The sequence below is a fragment of the Filicampus tigris genome, chromosome 10, assembly GCF_054856515.1.
Source record: "Filicampus tigris isolate MCC_2025a chromosome 10, RoL_Ftig_1.0, whole genome shotgun sequence".
Taxonomy (NCBI): domain Eukaryota; kingdom Metazoa; phylum Chordata; class Actinopteri; order Syngnathiformes; family Syngnathidae; genus Filicampus; species Filicampus tigris.
Genome location: NC_141226.1, coordinates 14,113,991 through 14,139,760, shown reverse-complemented (window position 1 = coordinate 14,139,760; position 25,770 = coordinate 14,113,991). Strand labels below are relative to the sequence as shown.

Here is a 25,770-nt window from a genome sequence, read left to right as displayed (position 1 = left end):
CCCTTACGTTGTCCGCCATTTGCTTTTTTTTTCTGGGGGGGAAAAAAAATTGTACCCGTCTTTAGGCCAGTCCGCCTCTAATTTTAAAAGGCGGTCCATTCGGCGAGTGCGACTAATGACTAAACTTAATAGCACACACAGCCAGGATCAAAAGCACAGTTTGTTCTTTGATTGCGTTGGAATCTGTTGAGCAGTAGCGGTGCTATCAAAAGTGATAAGGGTAATATTAGTGGCAAGTGATAAGTGGTAATAAAAGAAAAGGAGGGTTGTGGTTATTTTTTAAACCTTTTTTCATACCATCAAACAGTGTGTCAACAAACAAAAAACAAGAAGGAAAAACTGGGCTTTAAATATTTTGGGACATAATTATAGCAGCTGACTCAAACTCATTGACATCATTAAATTAACATCAAACATGATCAGCACGAAGGTGTGGAACAAAAATATTGAGACGGTGACAAGATGTGAAAAGAAATTGAGGGCAAAATTAGTGGGATAACTATTGCAAGTGAAAAGAAAAATTGGATAAAGGCTATTGGGACTCGTACAGAGCGTGAGAAAATGTGGACAAAATTATTGGGACAAGTATGTAAGATGGACCAGTGTTTGGACATCCACAGGAAATGAAAAAAGTGAAGAAAATGTGGAGTTTGGACATAACGACACAGAGAAGATGTGAAAAAGAAAAAGTAGACAAAAATTTTGGGATACCTATAGGAAGTGAAAAAGTGAAAAAAAAGAGAAAATATGGAGTTAATCGGGACAACTCCAGGACATTTGACAAAAGTATTGGGACACCAACAGGCATCCAACAGTTGACAAGAAAATGAGTTTAGAGAAAAAGATTGGGATTACAGGAAGCGAAAAAGTGAAGAAAATATTGACACGGTGGACATGATTGATTGATTCACAGATTGAGAAGAGCCTTCATTTGCTTTGTCTGAAACGACCTTCTGCCAGGCAAGCGCTTTTGTTTCTTTTCTACCTTTTTGCTTGAGTAGCTGCAGGAAGGGAGAAAAATCAAAACTGCAGAAAAGGGAACAAGTTCTAGAGAGATGAAATGTGGCGATGCACCTTGAAGTTGTTGAAAGTTTCCTCATTAAAACGTCTGCTTGACAAACAGCTGCCGCGCCATCTATCAGGTTGGCTTCGCTCCACTGCAACGCGTCTTCATTACGTCCATGAGCGCCCGAGATGTCTTTTTCGTCGCCGTCAAAAGGAGCTCTTGCGAAAACAAGCGACGTCACAGCGGCGACAGACGCCGGCGGCCTCCTTTTGAGACGCTTCAAAGCTTCAAAAGCTCTCTGAGGACTTTTAGCGAGCTGCAGCAAGCTCGCAGCGGGCGGGAGGAACATGAAATAAAAATGACAAAAACAAAAAGGAAATAGCCAGCTTTTGAGGAAATAAAGACATTTCACAGACGTGTTTTGGATTTCCTGTCTCATATTGGCAACCTTGATAGGATAGGATCAATAATTCAGTAGGACAAGGACAAAGCGACAATTGGATTGTCTTTCACCAACATCGCTAGAATTCCGCCAAGGCAACAAAAGTGGTGGGGTGGGGGTGGGGGAATATTGTGGAGTGTCATATTTTATGTTTGTTCATGGTTACGATCAGATCAGGATTTTCATCCTTTTTTTTTTCCTTTAACAGTAGTTCATTTGATTTTCATTTGATCTGAATGAATACTAATGTTAGAGGTTTGAGAAACGTAATAGCACACACACCCAGAATGAAACTCACATTTTGTTCTTTGATTGCATTGGAATCCACTAAGCGCTATTCATCAACAAAATACATTTCTCTTCTAGATTGTGTCTTTTCCACATAGGACTTGATCTGACATTTAATCTCAATCAAAACATGTTTGAGAAAAAGAATAGCACACACGTTCGGAATAGAACACATTTTGTTTTTTGAGTTGAAATTTGTTGCGTGGAATCACAATTATCCATAAAATAAATGTCTCTATGTGCACCTTTAACCACATCCTGTATCCTTTTGCATCTTTTTCCACAAAATGACCGTGTGGTTCTCTGTTGCTTGTTGCTTTGGCATGTACACTTACAGCCCGCGATACCCACATAGGCCACTTGAGGACATGCTGGAATATCCGGATCATGTGACGTTTCCTCGCCGTGCTCCATTTGAAAAACTGAAAAATCATTTCAAAATCGTCAGGAAGTTTGTACAAAGACAAAAGGTCACCATTGACATTGAATATTTACACGTGTGTACAACTATTTACACGTGTGACCCAGCATGTCCCATTGCGGCGTCAAGTTCTGCCGTATATGTGCTCCCTCGCCGTGTTTTTAAATGAAGTACTCCTTTGGGTTCTGGCCTGAGGCATTCTGGGAGTCCATCTGGCGTTCGAAGGATAAGTCCTGGCTTTCCTCCCGCTGGCTGTTTTTCACTTCCTGGTTCCGGTACGTCTCCTTCCGCCGGTACAGGAACTTGGCGGCCACGGCCAGGCCGGCCACCGTCACGAAGATAATCACCGCAATCACGCCTGCCAGGAAAATGAATTCATATAGCTCTTCATATCAAAAAAAAAAAATTCAAATTCCATCTTTTTGCTTCGGCCTGTCTTGCAACGGGAAAGGGAAATGAGTAAGGCATAAGTGAAAGAGGAAAAAAAATGGGTACCACTGCATTAAGGGCAAATGAGGCAGTGCATTAGTAAGCAAATATTAAGAAAGCAAATATTATCATATTATGATGGGAATGTTGTGCAGCAAAGAATAAAGTCTTCAAGATTAAAATATACTATAATGCCAAAATTATGATAAAAGGTCGTAACTTCACAATATGCATTACATTACCAATACAGACTGAATTTTCAAACTTTTTATTTGTCTATGGGGCAGTGATAATTGAGGCTCATGAATTCTACCTAGCAACAACAAGAGGAAGAGGAATGTACAATTATGAAAAAAAAAAAAAGTTGCTAGGTTAAAAGAACTTCTAAAACAATAAAGACGCATTTTATATTTTATACCAATTTTTTCAAGTAGCTGTGACTACATTTGGGGCAGATGAGATGGTGCCCCGCCAAATCCAGCCTGTGTTTTTTCTTTTCTTTCTTTTTCTTTTTTTACACTATATGGTCGACATTTCACTATTAATACAAAACAATGAGTGAGAACTGCAACGTTTTCAGTTTTCATTGCGTTTCATGTATTCCGCCTAGCAAAAATTGTTTATGCTGCAAAGGAGTATTAGAGTGACACTGAAGTGGAAAAAGTGTGAAAAGCTGTAGAGTACAAAATAAGTTTATTTTAAAAAGTTGTATAACTGCGAGACAAAGATTGTACTTGTATATTATGTGCGAGGGGGAGAGCCATCATAAAAAAGATAAAAAAAACGAGAATTACTTGATTTGAAAAAGTAATTATAGCGGCATTTGGGGCAGATGAGGTAGTACCCCACCAGATGAGATTTGTTTTTACATTCCAGTAGAAATGTTTGGTACCTCCAATGAGCGCAGAGTCCGTCCGCATGGCATTGACTAAAGGCTGGCCAGAACCTGACGGGTCTTGAGCAGAGGAAAAACAGAAGAAGAGAAGGAGAAAGAAAACCAGAAGAAGGAGGAAAAGTTAGGGCAAAGCAGACTGCGACATAACGCAGATGTCTGACGAGGCACAAAGCGACCAGGCGGAAAATAAACAGATTAATTAGACAGATCACAGTGACGCGGGCTCAACACTCAGCACAACGGAAATACTTCAGTGATCTCAAAACCATCCGTTCATTCAAACATTCTTCTGCTGTATTAGTAGCTACCCAAAGTCAAGCATCAGCTGTCATAACCATGTCAGATATTGCATTCTGGGACAGACAATACAACATCAAACATAATAAATATTCAATTCGCAAATACTGAAATGGCACTCTACAGTATGGTCCCGTATAAAAACATAAGAGTATTAATAACCATTAGATAGAATGTAAAGAATTACATTTTCAGCATCAAGATAATTCAATGCGAATCGTGCTGCTCTTGATGAGCTGTGTTCCTTGGCCACCAGGGGCAGTACAGGGACATACAGACATACTATACGTAGATTTGATGATGAAACACAGAAGAACGTCGCAACTAAGCTGCCATAATATTTGTCCTTCGTAGAGGATAAAGTATACTTGTGATTATTGTTATATGCCCTATCTGCATGTGTTGCTAATACTTGTGTTCAAATATCAGTTTTTTCAGGGTTTATAATTTGTTATCGCACCATGGGGCTTTTCTTTGTCCAATGTTAGTTTGACAGTAAACTTCTTCTGTGGGTGGCATTAAGAGCTTTTTTTTCCTTCTTTATGAAAAATTGTCACTACCTGCTAAACTGCTGGTGGTTGTTATGTTCGCTGCCACCAGAGCTAGCACTCACAACTCCACTAATAATATAATCATAAATATCATATATGGAATACAGTAATATAGTTAGTAATATTCATGAATTAAGACAAGTCAAATTGTTTTCTGCAAGGTCATAGCTATAAATTTCAAGAGATGGTGGTAAAATCCATATGATGCCAGGTCAAACAAAAAATGAAAATATGTTGTTAAAAAAACTGAACCTAAAACCTGATTTGTTAGGGGAAAATTAAAAACATATTTGAAATCAACATCAAAAATATGTTTAGGGACACACAAAGCCATCTTTGATTAAAATTTGCTGTTGTTGACAAGTTTGAATTGATCCCAAAATTCCGTGAGCGTTTGCATGATTAGCTGGTAGCTGAAAAGTCTCTTACCTGACAGGTGTGGGGTGTTGTGCGCGGCGTAAGGATTAGACGCGGCCGGTGAACCGCAGTTGGAGCGGACCAGTGGGCCCTCGACGTTCACGGTTCCGCCATGCGGCCGGAGCAACGCCTCCTTGAGGGGGCTGACGGAATTGAAGCGAACCACCGACAGACAGCCATTAAAGCCGAGCGAGGACAAGCGGACCAGATCTGGATCCACTTCATCCGACTCTGTGACGAGTGAGGAGACAATTCGGTTGAGATTTGCATGTACAGTAATAACTAACAACTACCTGCTGTAATAATACAAAAATATCCCTAATAACCCTATTTTTATGAATTTTTTCTTGCATTCTTGTGCTTATTTTTTGTCTATCGTTACAATTTTTTTTTGAATTCCCACACCTTTTTTGTGATGTTCTCTGGACTTTACTCATATTCTGACAGCTTTTTCTCCTATTATGAATTTGCCCCCAATTCGTATGACTTTTTCTCATATTTCCTGTCACCTTTTTCTCATATCTTATGACTTTTCTGACATTATCATACTCTTACATTTCTTCTCCAATTCTTTACTCTAATCTACTTAATCTACTTTTTCTCACATTTTTGCATCTTTATTCTCGTATCTTATGACTTTTATGTCAGAATATTGCCACTGTTCATTGCATTCTTATGATCTTTTTCTCAAATTATTACGACTTGTTTCTCAGTTTTTCTACTCATAGCCAAAAAGTCTCCTAATCTTACAAATCGTGTCTCCTATTATATTCAACGATTTTCTTGTATTTTCATGACTTTGCGTATTACTTCTTTCTCATGACGCAACTTTTTTGTCATTACTATTCTTGTAAATGTTTATATACTATTATTTTTTTCTCAAATTATTTTTACTTTTTCTCCTATTCTTATGACTTTTCTGATAACATTTTGATATTTTTGTATTATTGCAACATTTTCTTGCATGCTAATACATTTTTCATGTTTAATTGTGACAGTTTATTGCATTTACATTACTTTTTCCTCCTATTCATACAACCTTTTCTTGTATTCTCATTCATTTTTTCTTATACTCGTTTTTTTTAGGACTTTTTTATTCAGAAAAATATACATGATTAGGCGCGAACAGATGCATTTTTCAGCCATTGGTTCTGCTTATTTTTTACCGAATAGTTTGCGAATGTTGGATGGCAAATGGCCGGGGGTTCACTGTACCCCCTTCATCATCACAACTTTGTGGGACTGACACATGTGGCCTAAAAGCTCTTCTAGGCCCAAACCTTCCATCATGGCCCTGCCACCCGCCACGTTTGCGCCTCCATTTGCGGAGCTGATGGATGGCAGGGTTGGCAGGACGTGACAGAAAATCTACTTTCCCATCGCTTTTCCTCGGTGACGATTTGACACCAGCAGCTAAAACACTGGCGGAAAGCACGCTGGCATCCTCTGACTAGTAAGTGTTACCATTAGACCTTAGCCGACCACTTGTTTGATTGACAGGCTTTTTGTCTTTGAGGCATAACGAGAGTTCAAAATTGATCTGCCCGTCCCTTAAAAACAGTACCCAAAAAAAGTGGGACATGACCATATATGAAGTGTGCATCTGCACGGCGGTTGTAGGTTCTCACGTTATAATAAGTATGTGTGTCAGTGCGACAAATTGGCAAATTAGTCACTCCCCTGAGTTTAGTGTGCGTGATTCAAGTAATTGTACGAAATATGTAGGACGGGTTTGTCTTTGAAGGACCCCTGGAAATGGCCAAAATATGTTTTGAAGTATGGGTTCTTAAGACTTTTGTTTGTGGATTTAACAATGATAGACTTGTCAACCAAATTACATGATGCTAGGTCAAACCAGCTTTGGGGGCCGAATTTCCAACTCCACTTTTGTGCACCTACCCTGCACTTTGCCTAGAAACAGTGACCTGATGGCATTGAATTCGCCGTCGGACGTCAAATTGAAGTCTTCTCTGGTACTTTGGTCAATCTGGATAAGAGAAACACAATAGGGCTTGATGTTAAGAGCGAGGAAAGTGATTTTGTTGATTAGCTGTTAGCAACATAAGGACGACTTGTACCCCTCGCAGTGTCCTGAGAGGGCTTAGTAATACCTTGCTCTCAGCAGTCGACCGTGGGAGTAGAACGCGCTTCAACAGAATTAGAAACTCACATGAAAAGCATTCAATCAAAGTTCTCCACTGGAGGTGATTTTAATGAGGGCCGAAGAGGAGAGAAATGCAGTTTTTCCACATCAAAATGCTAAACCTTTAAGGCCACGTGACAGCAAAGACTCAAAGAAACCTTTTACAGATGTTTGACTTGCGTCAAATATCACTTGACTGCTTTTATAATGTAGGGGCTTTTGCTAACTTACAATTTCTGCTAGCATCGGGGCGTTTTGGTTGAGTTCTGGATTTGACTTCCTGTTCCTGTTAGTTCCTGTTTTATGGTGGCCATCAAACTTAGCTGTCATTCTTCACCAGCATGCAAAGACAAAAACTCAAATCTGTTGGTTGGCCGTCTGTGTAGTATACAAGGCTCAATATAGGGCTCAATTTGGCAGCAGATAAAATCTAAAGAAGGAGTCCACCCATGGGAAATGGTCAAAATGACTCAGAGAATGGCTGCTTCAAACCTCAACTGTTGACTTCTGTCTCTTTGTAATAGACTTCATTTCGTGAGTCTCCTCATGATAGACACGCCGACCAAATGTCATGTTGCTAAGTGAAACTGACTTTGAGGGGTGACTTTTCAAAAATCCATGAGCTATTTCATGTACTGTAAAATAGGTATTTGGAGAGGTGGCCATTTTACTAAATTTTGCTGGTCCGTCATTCATCGTCCATCAGCAGCCAGTGTACCCGTCCATCATTCGCCGGTCCGTCATTTTTCGAGACGAACTGAATTGTAAGTATCAGTCCATCAGTCAGTCCGTCAGAAGTCCGTTGGTCTGTCAGTCGGTGCCCCCAAAAAATGTCAGAAAAACGTCCACCAGTGACGTACTAACGGTCCGTCAATGACAGGACACGGCTAGTGCCGATTACACTGACGAATGAAAACCCCCTTCCGCCATTTGTCAATCTGTCATTTTAAGAAGGTGATCCGTCATTCGTCAATTGTCAGCAAAACACGCGTCCATCATAGACGAGCTGATGACCGCTCCGTCTGTCCATCAGTCAGTCTGACAGAATGCCCACCTCTGGGTATTTGTTTTCTTGTTGTCAGAACGTAATTCACTCATCTGGCTACTCTACAGCCCTGTTTAGCATTCGGCTTTAACATAATAGTGTTTGGCAAGTCAAAAAAGGAACATCTCCACTCTTTTTTTTTTTGGAATCTCGCGCTGAACCTTTGCCAAGTGAACCATGTCTGTCGTAAATCTTGTCAGACAGACGGTGAACCTTTAACTCTTGGCAGCGAGTAGTAGACTCCCACTGCTCGGAAGTCCGACGTCGTTTGTTGGGCAAAAAGCCTTAAATCCTGGCAGAAATCTTTTAAGTTCATTCTTCAAACAGGCGGGCTACCCGGCGAGTCAGCTGGTCAGCCCCTGGAGCTCCTTTCATGTCAAGCAGGCGATTTAAGTGTTTCCTGAAATAAAGTAGCACTGTACGGGGGAAATGACAGACATAAATTGCTAGTTTTAGCAATCTTTTGCATCCCAAACTTTACTCACAGCACCATGTCCTCAGATAAGCACTGTCTGATCAATTTAAAGTTTGTAGAAGCACTTGGAACAATTGTGCTAGCAACAATGCTAATGCTAATGCTAGCACACCACCACCGCACCACCCACACAACCCGCTACAGCCAGCGATACAGGGTTGTCGTATAAGCGTTGTCTTTACATTTGAAAGTTTGAACATTGATGAATGGTGTTAGCGACAAGGCTAATGCTAACTCAACATGGGAGCTGTGCACGCTGGTCCATTGGGACGTCCTTAATATCAGGAGTCCTGTGAAATTTGCTACAATAATTTCCCTTTTTATTAAAATTGGATATTTAAATGTACTTATTTACCTCATTAAGTAATTAGACAATTTTTAAAATAATTAATCGTATTCCATAAAAATTCTATACTGAACAATTTATCAGAGCCGGGCATCGACTAACCGCCACCGATTTCCCTTCTGCATATTTAAACGACCCACGTGGTCCCAGTTCGTCCCTCATCGCGACAGCCAATCGGAATGGAGAATATAATTTCACGTCACAAGCAGGCGCCGCACGAGTGGACACGCTGCCAAACAAAGAAAAAATATCAAACAAAAACAACTTACACACACACACACGCACAGCGTGGTGATTTGTGGAATGAAAACAATATGAGGCACATGTCATTGCGTCTGTGGGACGGCAAGGTACACAACACTGTTTAATTATTTTTTTTTCTTACTTAGCTGCGTGTCAGGTTTGCAGCATCTCCGTTTGACAGGTTAAGTCCGTTCTCGACGTTTAAATATAAAGATGGGAACTCGGTAGCAGTTAGGCGATGCCCAGCTCTGCAATTTACAATACATTTTTTTACCTTTTTAAATAAAATGTAGATATAATTACATTATTAAATAAAAAAACATGTCTGTAATTAAATTGTGGCTATAAATAATGGTTATAATGAGATTTACTTCATTATTAAAATTAAACAAATGACAAATTCCATATTTACATTTAAATATTTTTTTAAGTAATAAAATACAAAAACAACTTAAGCTATACATTTTTACTTTATTAAATCAAATCTAAAAAAAATTACATTATTAGATAAGAAATACCTGTAATTATATGATCAATAGTACAATTAAAATGTTGATTTAATTATTAAATAATATATTTTACAGATTTAAAATTTACATTAGTTTTTCAAATCTCACCTACAAAAAAATGGCCCATCTGTATGTTTTATTACAAGCGATGATCCTACTGCTAACACAATGTCCAGGCAGGTCCACCAATAGCAAAGATACTGCGTTGTCATAGCAACGACACACACACTTTTGTCCTTATTACAAGCTAGTGTAGCATCCGCCCGATGTTGGAGTGGCAGCTGTTTTTCACTTGTTGCTTTAAATGCATATGATTGATGTCCCAGGAGACGTGATTGGAAAGACGTTAATGTAGCGAGAGAAGGTCACCTTGAGTTTCATTTTCTGACAATTAGGCGGCGAGATGATTTTATACATCATCGAGTGCCAAGAAGATGATGAGTATTTCATCAGAGGCTCTTCACATGTTCCTGATGCAACTTTGTCATGTCGATGAGGGATGGTCGCGTTTCTGCAGATTATAACTCGACAAAAATGCGATCGACTAAGTCAATTATGATGAAACAAGACTTGACTGTTGATAAAGACAAGTTTGCCAACTTGGCAGCTACATGTTTGCGTCTTCAAAGGATGTTTAGAATAAACATTTTTTTTGTAATTTGTTTCAAACTCAAATGTCTGATTTCCCATTCATGGCTCATTAAGATTTTTTTGCGCATCCTATTACGGAAGACATATGCTCCCAATTTCATGTCCAAGGGGTGTGCCAATTGCGAAATGGCTGCTTCATACCAAAGCGGCCAACTTCCTGTTCAATTTGTGGCACGGGTCCTTGAGGCTTTTACGTGTGTCCTGGTGTCGGGGCTATTGGGGCTAATTTTTCAAACTTCCATGGGGGTGCGGCTAAGTGGACAGAGCTGGGCATTTTACAAAAAATTGAGCATCCGTTATTCGTCATCCGAGTGCAGCGTGGGTACCTTTCCGTCGTCCGTCATTCGTCTTTTTTTCCGGGAAGGAAAAAATAGTACCCGTCTATAGGCCGGTCTGCCTTTTATTTTAAACGGGCGCCCGTCGGCGAGTCCGACTAAACTACATTTTACTAACCTTCCAGGGGGTTCCAGCCATTTGCAAATGGCTGCTTCAATCCAAAATGGCTGACTTCCTGTTCAATTTCAGGCACAGGTTCTTTAGATTTTTTTTTACCTTTCATGATAAACATTTCCACCAGATTTTCTGTTGATCAGAGAAAATAGTAATTTGGTGCTAATCTTTTCTTTTGTTTTCTAGGTGGAGCGGCTGCTTCAAACCGAAACGGCTGGCTTTCAGTTCAGGTTCAGGCCTGGGTTCTTGACTTGTTCATGCATCCTGTTAAGATTTCCACCAAGTTTTATGTCAATCGGAGAAACTGTTGTCAGGGGTTAATTGTTTTAAAACCAACTAATGAGCTACTGAGTTAATTTTTTTGTATGTTTTATTTGATTGTTTTGTGTTACCTGCAGAGACACGGCATCCATCACTCTGCTGACGGCCACCGTATGCAGACGACCATCGGCTAAACCCTTGGCTTGGCTCCTCAACACTTCAGCTTCCTTGCTGCCATGGAGTTTGTAACGCACTTCCATCTTATCTGCACGCACACGCACACACACCCCCAACCACACACACACACACCCCCCCACACACACACACACACACACACAATTCAAACCTTTTCACATTTCTTATCTTGCCCAGGCATCCCTTTTTAATATTACAAAGTTGCATCTTTCATCCGAGTGTTGAATTTCAATGAGGAGCTTTGCGTATTAAAGAGGATTAGTGCTCATTGCCTATCAATAACAGTAATTAATTTTGCTAATATTACACCGGCGTTAAGAGGAGACGTACGGAGGTCTTTGAGGCAGCACAGGGATAAAACACATTGTCCTTCACACGGACTATTTAGAGCCGCTTTCAAACACGCTAATTAATCCCGTAAAGAACAGCGCTGGGCTGGGAGGTTATTTTTATAACAGCAAGTGGATGAAACAATACACCACCCAAAGAGCCCCGCCAAGATTTTAATAGCCTATTTAGCATGCAACGTTAGCATTTAGAGCTATTTTAGTAGCAATTGATGAGACTCTGCTCGAAAAAAGACAAACGGGAATCGCACCCAGTTAAGTGAAGACCTCCGCCGAGGTTGAAACTTGAGGGATTAATGGACACCTCGCTTTATCCTGTTAGCTAATCGCTAATCTCGTTGTGCTATTGTGCTGCAGCATCTCAGAATGCAAAAGAGGAGACATTTAGGATCAACCACGTTGCGGCCGTGTAACAAAAAGAGTGGACAAAGTTACGTGAGAGTTTTATTGTGACCTTCCGTTGAAAAACGCTGGTCATGTCTCACTAATGACACCCGTGGACTTTTCCTCCTCCCAGCCCAGGCTAAAAAGCTAATAACGGGCGCAGCTGGAGCGATTAAAAAAGCAACAGAGGCTGACAGGATAACTGCGGCCGGAGGAGGAAGCGACTGACAGAGCTTGATAGGATTGCCATAGTGAAAGAAAAGGAGGAGAGGTGGGGGGGTGTCACCATCAGGTGAAGACGATGGTTTTGGTCGATAAGTCGGGATGTAGTAAAGATGAGCGTCTGAGACAAAAAATGAAAGGTGAGGAACTGAGATTGATTTCGTTTTGTTTGTTTTTGCAAATCGTCAAACTTTGATGCCATGCTCTAACCACATTACATGACAGGCAAAAAAGCTTGGCAATTTAACATCACCCATTTCTCAAGCATGTCAACGTCCTCTTCGTAATCTGTTTAAATCCAAGCCTTGGAATGTGCCCAATATGGCTGTTTCAAACAATATTGGCTGACTTCCCATTCAATTTTAGGCATGGGTCCTTGAGACTTTTTTGTGCTTTCAGTTATGATAGACATATGCACCCAATTATGTGTTGATTGGAGAAACAGGTGTCAGGGGGTATTTTTTTCTCTCCTAACTTTCCAGGTGGTGTGGCTGAGTGTGAAATGGCTGCTTTAAACCGAAATGGACAGCGTCATCTTCACTTTCATGCATGGGGTGTTAAGATTTTTTCATGCGTTCTTCAAAATTAATCCTACCAAGTTTGGTGCTGATCTGCGAAACAGGTGTTGGGGGCTAATTTTCTAACTTTCCAGGGGTTGCTACTGAGTACAAGATGGATGCTTCAAACCAAACGCCCAAATTCATTTTCATGTTCGTGATGATGGATGAAACTGGTAACAGGGGCTGATTTTTTTTTTTTATTACCTTCTACGGCAGGGATTGGCAATTTAAATGATGGAGGGAGCCCCAATTTTTAACCAGCACTACTGGGGGGCCACATAAGACCACACTTCCTAAACAGACAATGTCTATTATTTTAAATGTGAACAAAATACGGCCTGCGAATAACAAAAATCTGTACATAATTGCTGCCCATTGAAAAGCATTGGGAAAATTGGGGAATTTATTTATTTATTTATTTAATTATTTATTTATTATAAACCCAAGAAATTCTTAAAAAAACATTGATAAACCCCCAATAGTGATTTGGCTCCCTGAGAACCCCACCCCAAGGCATCAAATATAAAAAAATATATATATAAAAAAAATAACATTTTGAGAAAAAAAATCCCCAGTATGTCGGGGTCCACTGTGTGGGGTGGAGGAAACATTTTTATAAATATGGGGGGGGGGCCAGTGGCGGTGGGCGTAGGGTTGGGGGTTGAAAGGTAATTGAGGGGCCACTCAGAATGTGGTGTGGTGTGTTCCATCCCTGTTCTAGGGTCTGGAACTGAGTCAGAGATGGGTGCTTCAAACCAAAATGGTTGACTTCCAATTCCAATTACAGGCATTGGTTCCTTGAGCCTTTTTTATGCGTCTTGCTATGATCAACATGTCTTCCCAATTTTGTGTTGATTGGTGACACTGGTGTCAGGGCATGATTTTTCAAATTTTCCAGTGGGTGCAACTGCATGTGAATTGGCTGCTTCGAACAAAAATCTTGCTGTTCAATCTCATATATGAATTCTTGAGACTTTTCGTGCATCTCGTTATGATAGACGCATCCACAAATGTTGTGTTTATAGGTGGAACTGGTGGACTGATAATTTGTTCTAACTTTCCTTGGGGTGCAACTGGGTGACTTCTGGGAGGTCATGTTGGGGACACCTAAAATACATTTTCTCCAGGACGTTCCTCACCATGCTTGTTGATGAGCAGTGCCAAGTACTCCCGCTGGTATGAGGACACGTAGAGCAGCAGTGCAGGACTTTGGCTAGTTCGGAAGCTCAGCGACACATTCTCTGCTCTCAGGCTCACTTCGGACAAGATGGAGGATGGTAGCTTCGCACTGACGTTCCCGCCGCCCCACTCAGAGGCCTCCAACTGGAAGGCGTAACGGACGGATGTTGTCGGCTTGAAGACAGCCGACAGCTCTGGGGGGAGGACGCAGGTTTAGTGTCACTCTTCTCAGAGCGGCGTTTGATACATTTGATCATAATATACTGTTGAGCAGGCTGGGAACTTGGGTAGGATTAATTGTAACAGTCCTAAAATGGTTAAGGTCCTACTTGAAGGAAATGAGTTAATTTATGACCATTGGAAGTTTCGAGTCTGATCAAATGGCCATGATATGTGGGGTCCCTCAAGAGTCAATCCTTAGACCACTTATGTTATCCATGAGTCAGATGCTTTGAGCTCCAATGTTGGCTATCATAGCTATGCAGATGACACACAGCTATATTTATCAATGTCCCCAAATGAGAGCAGTTCAATTAACGTTTCGTGTTCCCGTCGAAAGCAAATTAACATCACGCTCACCTGCATGACAGAAGACACCGTCGTAGGCCGACTGCTCGCAGTCACAGTGGAATCCGTTGTTCCTCTCCATGCAGCGGCCATGGTTGTGGCATAGCGTTCCGTAGCTCTCGCAGTGACCCGGGCAGCTGGGCTGGACGCCGGGTGTGATGCGCGCCCTCTCCTCCAGGTCCAAGGTGGCGCCGTTGAGCTGCAGGGAGCGGATGCAACCACGGAAACCCTTCTGGCGGGACGCCGTCCCCCCTATATATGCATATCATCATTGTTTGATTATTTTGACAAATGTTTATGATTTCTCTATTTTGGGGATTTTAATATGATTTATGCTCTTATTTCAACCGAATTCATGATCTTATTTTAACCTGTGCAACCTTTGGAGGATTTACAGGGGTCATATTTTAACCTGCATTACGTTCTGAGTTTTACGGTACTTTTATTTTAACTTCTGCAACTTTTGGGGTATTTATGTTGGTCTTGTTTTAACCTGTTGAGCTTTTGGGATATTTACTGTACTTAAATTTTTACCTTTTATAATTCTTACTGTTATCTTACTCCAACCTGTGCAAGGTTTTTGGGATTTACTTAATTTAACATGTACTATTTTTTTTCAAAAGTTTTCTTATTGTAACCTGTGCAATCTTAGGTTTTTACGTTCGTGTAATTTTAACCTGTGCAACCTCTGACAGACGTTCCATAGTCTTATTGTAACCTGACTCACCATTTTTTATTTTTTTTTGCACTTGCTTTCTTTTAACCAAGGGGATGGAGTTTACAGGGTAGTCTTATTTTAACCTCTGCAAGTTTTGAGGGATTTACGGTAGTCTTACTTCAACCAGAAAATTGTGAGAGGGAGGTATGGTAGTTGCATTTGACTTCACTTTTTTTTTTTAACCGTGCAAATTTTAACGTGCAAAATTTTAAGGGGATTTACAGCAGTCTTGTTTTAGCCTGTGCAATTTCTGGAAGATAGACAGCAGTTATATTTTAATTTGAGCTGTGTTTTTCTTTTAAACTGTAGTTTTATTCCAACCTGCACAACTATAGGGGATTTACGGTAGTCTTATTTCAATCAAAGCAAGTTCTAGGATAATTACAATAGTCTTACAGTATAAGAATCAATTACTTTTAACTGGTGCAACTTTAGGAAGAATTATTTGAATTTCATTCTAACCTACGTAACATTAGGGGAATTTATGGTGGGAGATATAACACTCCGGTTATACCAAAGCTTTCCCACTCTCACGTAATCTCTGGGATCAAGGGTGGCCGTGAATAATGATGCTTCATATCCTCTCCGGAAAACAAATCCACCGGAGTGCTCAAGTAAACACGTTGAGCACATTACTGGCTAAAATCAATATTTCCTGCCGCTTCTTGATGCAATCTGCTCACTTGTTGTTTGCTGGCTTGTTGACGGAAATGAAGTGACTTCCGTGATGAGATTTGCACAACAATAAAATTTAAACGATAGATTGAGCTCTGTGAAGATGGACAAACAGCGTCAGGGCTGAAGCGGTGATAAAGTGGTGGTTGTATTGATGAAGTTTTGTCGTAGCTCTTTAATGGCTAATTACATGACGGACTGATTAATGACCCCCTGTGTTTCAGGTGGCTCCATTTACGATTATTTTAGGAGCCTCGCAAGAATAAATCACATCGGGAAGTTTATTAGCGCGTCGTGCTGACTGGGGCATTTTCTTATTTGTTCTGTGGTTAGGGAGATAATGGAGCTAAGCTAACCAACACAGGGACTAAAATATAATGCCCCATTTCCACCTAGGCGTTCAGTTCAGTTCAGTTCTGTATGGCACAGTACACATATACAAGCATTTCCATTGCTAAGGGTATATTAATATTTTGCAGTCGCTCAAAGACATTGTCAGGAGCTAATAAAGCTAAGCTAATGAATGTACACATTAAACATTAATGACTCATTTCCACCGAGGTGGTTTAGGCGGAACCCATTTTCATGGCAATGGGTTACACAAATACATTACAGTTGCACATAACTGAGTAGTCAATTTACAATTGTTAAAATGGATGTCAACACAAACATATTTTTTTTCAAGAATATGTTCTATGCAAGCCCACTAGTTGAAACAGGGCATTCTTGATAAATATTGCGTTTGTGGAATAAGTGTTAATCCGCTCATTTTTAGCCATCTCTAGTGCGGACATTTTGTCTTCTGTCGACTGAAAATGACATCACAACTGCTCACAGCGACCAATCACAACTCAGATTCGGGAAACAAGTCAGCCGTGATTGGTCGTTGTGAGCAGTTGCGATGTCATTTTCAGTCGACAGAAGACAAATTGGCCACCCACAGATGGCTAAAAACGAGTGCATTTTGCTGCTTAACTTATATTCCGCAAACGCAAAATTAATCAGAATGCCCTGTTCCAACTAGTGGGCCTGCTGGGAACATATTCTTGAAAAATATATGTTTGGGTTGATTTCTGCTTTAAGTAACAAAGAAATGGCCAGTAGCCAAAAAAAGCTAAGCTAATGGCCAGGAGCAAAAAAAAAAAAAAAAAAAGCTAAGCTAATGACCACACGTGTTAAAAAACTGAAATAATCTTTCTACTCTGGGGTTTAGTTCATGTCAATTTGGCATGGGATGCATCTTTGGGTATTTTCACATTTTCATCACAAAGGGTACATTTATGTTATGGTAAATATGCATGTATTAAGCAGCAAAGAGACAGGAGCTATTGAATCTCAGCTAGCAAACGTAGGAACTACATAATTACACCTCGTGGTTCGGTTCAGTTCGGTTCGTTATGCAGTTGCGGCTATTGCTTTTACGAAGGGTATGCTAATATTTTTCAGTTGCAAACTGAGTGGTAAATGTACATTTCTTAAGCGAGAAAGAAGATAAACACACATCAACACTAAAAAGTTTCCAGTTAAGGGTTCGGCTTTGGCAGGGTACGCAATTTGGTTGGCTCACCGATGAAAAGCTGGCTGTTGAGCTGAAGGTGAATGTGTCCGTTGGCTGGCGCCTGGCGGGTGGCGACGGGCATGGCGTCCAATCGCAGCGACGCCTCCTTCACGTTGCGCTCCACATGGATCCGATGCCAGCGCTCGTCGTTCAGTGGGGAGTTCGAGTCCACGCCAACCTCCAGTGGACCGTTGCCCACGTCGAAGGAGAACAGAACACGGGTGGGAGCTGGTTGTGGACAACATAGAGACCACTAAATTAATTTTTCAAACAAATCACTATTTGTGTCTTTGATAAAGATACGTTAGAAGCTAAAAAACTTTAAAAGACCCCATCATTGATTGTTTGTGAAAATACATACGTTCGGTTCATTTAAGATTAAATGCCATTTTAAGTCTATCAAAGAGTTCAACGTTTACGAAATCTCCTATTTTAGTATTTGAATCGAATACGTTGAACTGTCTTCGATGGACTTTAGGCCAGTAAAAACAATACAGACCCCCTCAGGGCATGAAGTCCCGTTCAACTACTGTACTTCAAAGTCAATGTTTCATCAAAAGAGTTGTAAAAATTTTATTATCAAGGTGAGCAATTTCTTGCCCAGTGCTGCTTTAACTAAAATAAGTGATTTCATATTTTTTTATCACGTTGACAGACTTAACATAGCATTAAATCGTAGATTAACTGCATGTATATATTTTCATGAACAATCTATTTTTTTATTTTTTTTTACAAACTTTTGTTTTTTTCGTCTTTGATGAACCTGATGTACTTGTTTTTGTAAACTTTGAATTTTTTTTGTGCGATTAACAAAGCTAACATACATTTTTCATAAACAGTGAAGACAATTTAGTGTTCAACGTTGAAGAAAACACTTACATTAGGTTCCCGAAAGACAGATCAATTTCACTGGTGGAGCTAGGATTTTTTCCTGTGGTGTGAGCTGGAGGTCCAAGGATATCTCAGGGGGACCGCACAACAATTTATTTTATTCTTTTTAACAAACCACAAAAATTCTTGGGAAAAGGCTGATAACAAAATCATTATATGTTCCCTACAGGAGGATGTGGGGAAATGTCAATTTCTCATGAATTTAACATATCGTAAGTGTTTTTTGTGACATTTGAATACTCGGGACTTTAACGAACCTAACATATATATATATATATATATATTTTAATTGGCTTCAGTGATTATGAAAAACACACACACAGTACTTAAGGTACATTGCATATTTGATTCCAATTGAACATTTTGCCATTCACATTTACCAAAACACTTACGTTAAATTCACTTATGAAATCAGGTTATTCTTAATGACCTTAAAGTAACACTTGGGTGAGCTTAATATTGGCGCTTATATAATAGGTTTGTAAAAATGACATCAGTACTAAACCCTACCCCCCACCCCCCAAAAGACTGTCGTGAATTAAGGACAGTTTCAACTTTATTGCACTTTAAGTGCATCCATCCATCCATCCATCCATCCATTATCCTAACCGCTTATCCACACAAGGGTCGTGGGCGTGCTGGAGCCTATCCCAGCTGTCATTGGGCAGTAGGCGGGGGACACCCTGAACTGGTTGCCAGCCAATCGCAGGGCACACAGAGACAAACACACACACACTCACAATCACACTTAGGGGAAATTTAGAGTGATCAATTAACCTACCATGCATGTTTTTGGAATGTGGGAGGAAACCAGAGAACCCGGAGAAAACCCACGCAGGCACAGGGAGAACATGCAAACTCCAAACAGGAAGGCCGGGGCCGGAATCGAACCCACAACCTGTTCACTGTGAGGCGGACGTGCTAACCAGTCGTATATTGTGCCGCCCAACTTTAAGTACAGGGCTTTGTAAACATTATCATTAAATAGAGTCTACTACAAACCCCAAAGGTTTGTGCCAAAGGAAGCTAATCTCTTTCCGGTGTTTGTATCTCCTCTTACTACGAAATCCCTCAGGGTTCACTCCTAGGGCTACTTCAATTTTGTTCCTGACACTCGACTCCATTTCTGCAAGCATTGAGAATGGTATCTGTGCAGCAGCTCGAGCCTCCAGGGCTTAAGAAGAAGAAGAAGAAGCCATTCGGTATTGTGTGACCATTTTCATTTGCACTGTTGATATAATTGCCTCGGGCCCGTTATGGATCGCCGCGTGCCGGAGTGCCGCCAGAGCATATCGGCCTCCTGAAAGATTTAGCAGAGTGCTGGCCAAGCAGAACGCCAGCAGCGGGCGCGAGGAGGAGATGAAAGAATATTCCGACTCCCTCCGTTTCTTGGGAGCCTGGCGACAGAGTTACCCCGCGATGGGAGCAGAGCGGCAGTATTCCAAGCTGGAACCTGGTGATTTCCCCAGAGCGTCCCTGCATTAGCTGTTGTTTTTGTCCCCTCAACTCCCACATCGACCGTGGCGGCACCACAAATGAAAGTGCGCAGACTCGTCAAAGTTTCACGTCGTAAACAACCGTCTCATTCTCATGCAAACTAAATCACATCGAAATGACACCCAGAGGCCTCTTTCAAGGCTTGTCAAAGCTGTCTTTTTCACGTCTCATCATATTGTACCTGGTATAGGGGACGAAAGCAGATTTGGAAGCACGGTGTAAAAATGAATGAAGAATATAGTACTTAATTTACAGAAAATTATTTGTCAGTATAGTGATGCCTGGAGATACGAGTTTCATTTGTTCCGTGACCATGCACGTAACTCAAAACACTCTCAAATCATCCCATTGAAATGAATGTTAATGCCATAACAGGCCATTATAATGTTTTATAAGTTTTTAACCCCAAAAAATCTTAAATAAGCAGGGATATGCCGCCAATAAACATTTTCCACAAAACATTAAACAGTATATATTTAAAACAATGTTTTTTTTAAATCCTCATTTGGGTGAATCAAAGGGTGCGGAACCACGAATATTTGGGGATACACTGTGATCTATTCCAGAAAAAAACAAATTTAATTGTGAAAGTGTTTTTTTATTCAGGAAAATGGCACTCTATCATAACTGTACAAACATATCATCGGCCACATAGCATACAGTAATTGCCTATGTCATATTTCAATATGTTTGGAAAACAAGAAAAAAAAACGTAATTTTTTTTAGAACACACATTGGTATTTTTTATTGGGTCTTTTTCCTTTTGCTTACAGGTACTTGTCCAACCATCTGGTTGAAGTTCTTGTTAAAATATCAATAAAAAAATACCAATGTGCTACATTTTTTTTCTTGTTTTCCATAAACAGTGAAAAATGACTTAGGCAATTATGCCATGTGGCCGACGATAAAAAGATAAATGGGATATAAAGAATTTAGTTGCGTTTGTGCACCATGATGAATTCTTGCGGTGGGTAATTATGCAGACACAAATGAAATAGTTTCACAGCTAAGCTACTGGAAGTGCTACTGTAATATTCATTTTTTTGCAGGGGACAAAGGATATGCCTGCTTGCACTGCTGGTGTTCAAATATCTGTTACCTGAAGCATTATAACACCCGCACATGTTTGCATTAAAGCGACTTAAAGGAAAAGTTCTGTTGGTATTCTGAATACACAACGTAATTGTCTTTGTTTCATGTTTAGCTTGACTGTAGACTTTGAGTTGGAGTGACATTAAACGGCTTGAAGAATCTTTTTTGAAAAATTGTTCACTATCTGCTAAACTGCTGCTTGTTGGGAAGTGGCGGGAATTTCGTATGGAAGTAGAAAGTCTTTTTCTTGTCTCATTATTCCGTGTGAAAGGTACAGAGAAACAGAAGACTAAAGCAGATTTAGGTCGTATCCAGGCATAACCCAGGCGGGACGGTGAATGTGAAAGGCAGTCGCAGAAAGATGGAAATGAAGTGAACATGTGACACTCAATTATCCAACTGTGGGATTCTGTATCGGCTGTGTGAACGACACAGGTAAATCCTGTTAGAGCCCTAATGAGTCTCTTTTGCAGGATGTCAGACAGGCTAAAAAAAACATCACTCTGCGAGTTTAATTGGCAATTAATACATATCACGGCATATAAAGAAAGCCCTGGGGCGCCAACTCACAGCTGAGCTCGATGCGTATGAAGTCCCTGATGCCCAGGTTCTCCAGGAAGACACCGGAGGGAGCCCCGGTCTTGAACAGGAAGGAGATGTCGGCGCTCAGCTCGCCGTGGAATGTCGGGAAGTGGAGGTAGGACGTCTCTGTCGCAAAGAAGGCAGCGTTCCAGAAATTCTCTGAGGGGAGAAAATTATTTCACTCATGGATTGATGCATTTTTAATGATCTAAGGCTGGATTTATATGATCTGATTCAAGTGATTAAATTCAGATTTTTTCATTTTTTACCCTCAAGTGGCACGATTGGGATATGCGTTATGGCAGTGTACAGAGGAATAAAATAGATTAACTTCTTTTCTGACACTTTGATTGAGACTTTTCTTTCTGTACTTTTTTTGTATGACTCTTTGTTCAATTCTGTGTTTGGGACTCGATTTGGTCACTTAAATTCAGATTGCTGCATACAGACCTTTGCAGACACCCTATTGTTTGTCCGACTTCTCTACGGCAATGCTTTAATTCTGACTCTTCTTTTCAGACCCCTCTAATCTGATGCTTCTTTTTTTATTGGACGCTGATTTTTCAATTGAACTTTTCATTTCAGACTCTTCTTTGTTGACTCTTTGATTCAGACCCCTTCTTCTCAGAATCGTTCCCATTCTTGTTTTCAGTACTCTTCTTTCCAGGATCTTCTATTGAGACTCTTCTGACTGTTTTTCATCTTGACTCTTCGATTCAGACTTTTCCATTCAAAGTTTTCTTTCTAAACTTTTCAGCTGATTTTTTCATTCAGAATCTTCAAATCAGGACACTTTTTTTCCCAGACCCTTCTTTTCAGACTCCCTTCCTAATTCTTCTTCTCCGACTCCTCTTTTCCAGACACTTCAGTTCCGATTTTTAACACTTTTCAATAACTTTTCAGACTCCTTTCCTGACTCAACTTTTCCCAATATTCTTTTCCGACTATTCTTTCTCTATTCTTCGAATTTTCTTTTCTAATTCTTCTTATCAGACTCCTTTCCCAAACCGTCTTTTCTGACTCTTTTCTCAAGACTCATTAAATTAGATACATTGGTGGTGTTTGGATATCAAAAAATCAAAAATCAATCAAAAATTGTCCAAATATGTAATTAAAAAGTAAATAGAATATTAAAAAAAAAATCTGAAATAGGCATTCGATCAGAACTGGCCCTTTGGACTTGCAGTGTAAATCCATCTTAAAATGTCATATTTATATGCATGCTGTATGTGAGACTCAAACTGGGGGCCCTTTTGTCACAGTCCACAGAACACTTTTCCACAGTCATCCCCATGTGACTACTTTTAACTAATGTATGAATGTTTCTATGCGGTTGTATGTATGCATGATTAATTTATTTCCATAGGTGACTGGACTTACTATCGCCATGGCAACGCAGCGGCCCCACCCGGTAAGCGGCCTCTGAGCCGAGCCTCCACACGTCGCCCAGTACCAGGGCCCGCACGGGGAGGCTCTCCTTGTGGATCAGCAAGCCTGAATCTTCAGCCCTGTAGGGAGGAAAATATATACCGTATACAGTATTCTTATTACATTTGTCGTTTTATTATTCATAGTTATCATGTCATGCACGTCTGTGCTAATTCAATCCAGGACCAAAAGGTAGCACCTTGTATGAAATATTGAAATATTTCACCACTAGAAATAGACATTTGAGCTGCGCTCTGACAGGAAAATGTAAAGCACAAGCGCTAACAGTGTGAATAAAACATAGGAGGTTGCAAAGAGCAAATGCACAGAACGCTGTATGCACAGCCTCATCATAAAACATACATGTTCGGTTAGTTGAAGACTGTAAAGTGTCTTGTCCTGAAAACTGAATTTGCTCAAAACGCACAAAAAAAGTGTTGAATGTTTAATGTTGAATGGGAAAGCCATTGTTAGATTCTTGAAGACTAAAATGTGTCTGCAATAATGACGAACACAAAAAATGTATTTGTATTAGGTCAGTGTTAAAGATCCAAAAAGTGTCCAATGTTTCTGTTTATGGTTATGTTCTGTACACCTAAAATGTAGCACATTTACAGCGCAGTAAATGTCTAATAGTTGATGTTCTATACAACTTTAACATTATTGTCATTGGCTATACAACTCTCATGCGGCAAATCATCACTCTCAGGTGGAAATCTTGTTATGTCCAAATATGGTCAATTACATACTTGTTCACAAATCGATACCCACCCTCGGTCGTCTGTTACTTTCATGCATTATTAACGAATTTAAAGTGTTGAAAATCACTCGGGAACAAATCTAGTAACACTCTTGGACACTTGAACTGTCTGAGAAGTGTTGCAAAACTGTCTCATTGCTGTCACTCTGTGGGAGCCATGCGTCATTTCGCTGCCTCGAGATTGAGAGAGAGATTGTTAAAAACACATCGCTGCAATGCTTCAATGAGAAGGAACTGGTCAGCCACGAAGGTACGTGAGAGCGGAGTCATTTTCGCTTATTATATTACTTACACAGCTCATTCATTAATTTTCATCACCACTTCACCATCACTTATGGCTCTAAAGAATTTGAATTTGATTTCAACACGGCTCGAACATACAGTACATTTGGAGGGTGTAGAAGGACTGGGAATAAATTTAGATGTAATGTTAGAGCTATTAAAGATTTGATTCTGGAATGTATAAGCACAGCTGGTAAAATGAAGTTTTGCGTAAATCGGAGCTTGTTGAATGATCATCTTTGGTCCTGATTCCAGAACTGCATAATACCACACTTACACCCGACCAGAGCCTAGAGTTCAGTGCGTGTGAGATACTCTGGAAACTGGATGCTTCCATACTATCCCAGAAGAGAAGCGGATATGTTGTTTGTGTCACTTCACTGATCGTAAAAATGAACGTATTTTTTTGTTTGTTTTACTTTCCCTTAGTATCATGATTTCAGGAGGCAATAATTCTATAAATTGTCTGATGTAGCTGTATATTTGTCTGCAATGTCAGATGAAGAAATACTCAAGTTTTTGTTCAAGTAGCCAATTTTATTTGGCTTTGTTTGTGTTAAGTGTTTGGCTTCAGTGCTCTTTGTTTGATGTGTTTGTGGATGTCTGCCCACTGTTCACTTTTGTGTCTAATAAGCCCATGTGGCCTAGGCACCTTTAAAGCTGCATAACACCAAATAAGTACTAAAGTACTCAACTCACCTCAGCTGCCCTATTTGTGTCATATTCAAAGGACTTACACCTCTAACATAGCGTATTTTGACTGTATCCAACGGTCTACGTTTTGACGTAATTGATTTTCATTCACATATGGAAGGGGCGCAATTCAATCTGAAGATATGCGATTCCATATCGTTTTGTATCCATTAAAGACGCACAAAGTGTTCAATCATGAAAACCCATTCAGTATGTTAGGTTCAATTAAAAATTCATGAAAAGGAATCCCGACTATTACATACTGTGTCTTAAACATTTTTTGGGCCATTAACAATTTTTTTGTTGTTGACTATTTGCGCATAGTTACTATAATAGCCAGTCTAATACTGGGCTAGTGAAGTGTTGCTGGTTTGGATTGGTCCGTCTTTGTTTGCTTGCTATCTGATTGTGTCCGTCAACAGAGAGTCCGTAAGCCATTTTCTAAAATACGTCGTTTATTTGTCACTTTCCAAGAATTAAAATCTCCATAAAACACAAAGCATCTGAAACATAAGTTCCGCCAAAACGAAGCGGTCAAAAACCTGTATGCCCTTCCCAGTCAACACCTGTACACAGTTTATTTCTCCTTTCTTATATACTCTTAGTGACAGCGCCACACAGTGCTCAACACAAGTAGTACATACAAACATTTGACCCATATTTGGTTCCTATAGTTACCATTCTGCGCTGTCAGCATCACAGTTGCAGTAACGTTTGTGGTCCAAGCAGTCTCCCTGAAGGCCGCATGCGCACTGCTGGCTGCCTGGCTGAGCGCCGGCCCAATAATTCTGACGTCCACCCGGAGCGGCACCGCCAAGCCACCAGCTCAAGGGGGAGCCCTCTGGAATTCACCACAAACATGAACATGTTGGACAACGCCTTCTTTGCTGAGTCTTTAACAACTCTATTGTTGGACTATTCTTTCCTGACTCTTCTTTATGGACTCTTGATTTTTGAGGTCTAACTTGACTCTTCTTTTCCTAACTCTTCTTTTCAAACATCTGTTCTGTCTTGCGCTCATGCGTTCTCTGGCTTCCTTTTTTTCAGTGTTTTTTTCTTTTCGGATACCTCCTTTGCTGACTGTTCTTTTCCAACCCTTCATTCCCAAGCTCTTCTTGCCTGACACTTCTGTTTTCGGATCCGTCTCATTTCTTTTTCAGTGCTTCTTTTCTACATTCAGCATTTCTGACCATCCCATTTCTACTCTCATTCTACTCTTTTTCTTATTCTCCAGACTCTTACATTCTTTCTGGAATCTTCTTTGGTGACTG

The 25,770-nt window shown here is 40.3% G+C and overlaps 1 protein-coding gene across 2 annotated transcripts in view; it reads right to left on the bottom strand.

The window, feature by feature from the left end:
• Nucleotides 1-330: 330 nt before the first annotated feature.
• LOC147140931 (contactin-associated protein-like 5) overlaps nt 331-25,770 on the bottom strand; it is a 66,134-nt gene continuing 40,694 nt past the window's right edge. The window contains exons 14-24 of one of the 2 annotated variants that reach the window (XM_086043512.1): nt 25,178-25,340; nt 22,717-22,844; nt 21,325-21,495; nt 17,284-17,502; nt 14,336-14,575; nt 13,717-13,950; nt 11,001-11,134; nt 6,646-6,733; nt 4,759-4,977; nt 3,479-3,541; nt 331-2,515 (exon numbers count right to left, since the gene is read on the bottom strand). In XM_086043512.1, the coding sequence (XP_085899638.1) occupies nt 2,319-2,515; nt 3,479-3,541; nt 4,759-4,977; nt 6,646-6,733; nt 11,001-11,134; nt 13,717-13,950; nt 14,336-14,575; nt 17,284-17,502; nt 21,325-21,495; nt 22,717-22,844; nt 25,178-25,340 (1,856 nt within the window). In that variant the 3' untranslated portion in view covers nt 331-2,318. The remainder of the gene's footprint in view (nt 2,516-3,478; nt 3,542-4,758; nt 4,978-6,645; nt 6,734-11,000; nt 11,135-13,716; nt 13,951-14,335; nt 14,576-17,283; nt 17,503-21,324; nt 21,496-22,716; nt 22,845-25,177; nt 25,341-25,770) is intronic. The other variant, XM_086043513.1, reaches the window with a different exon arrangement.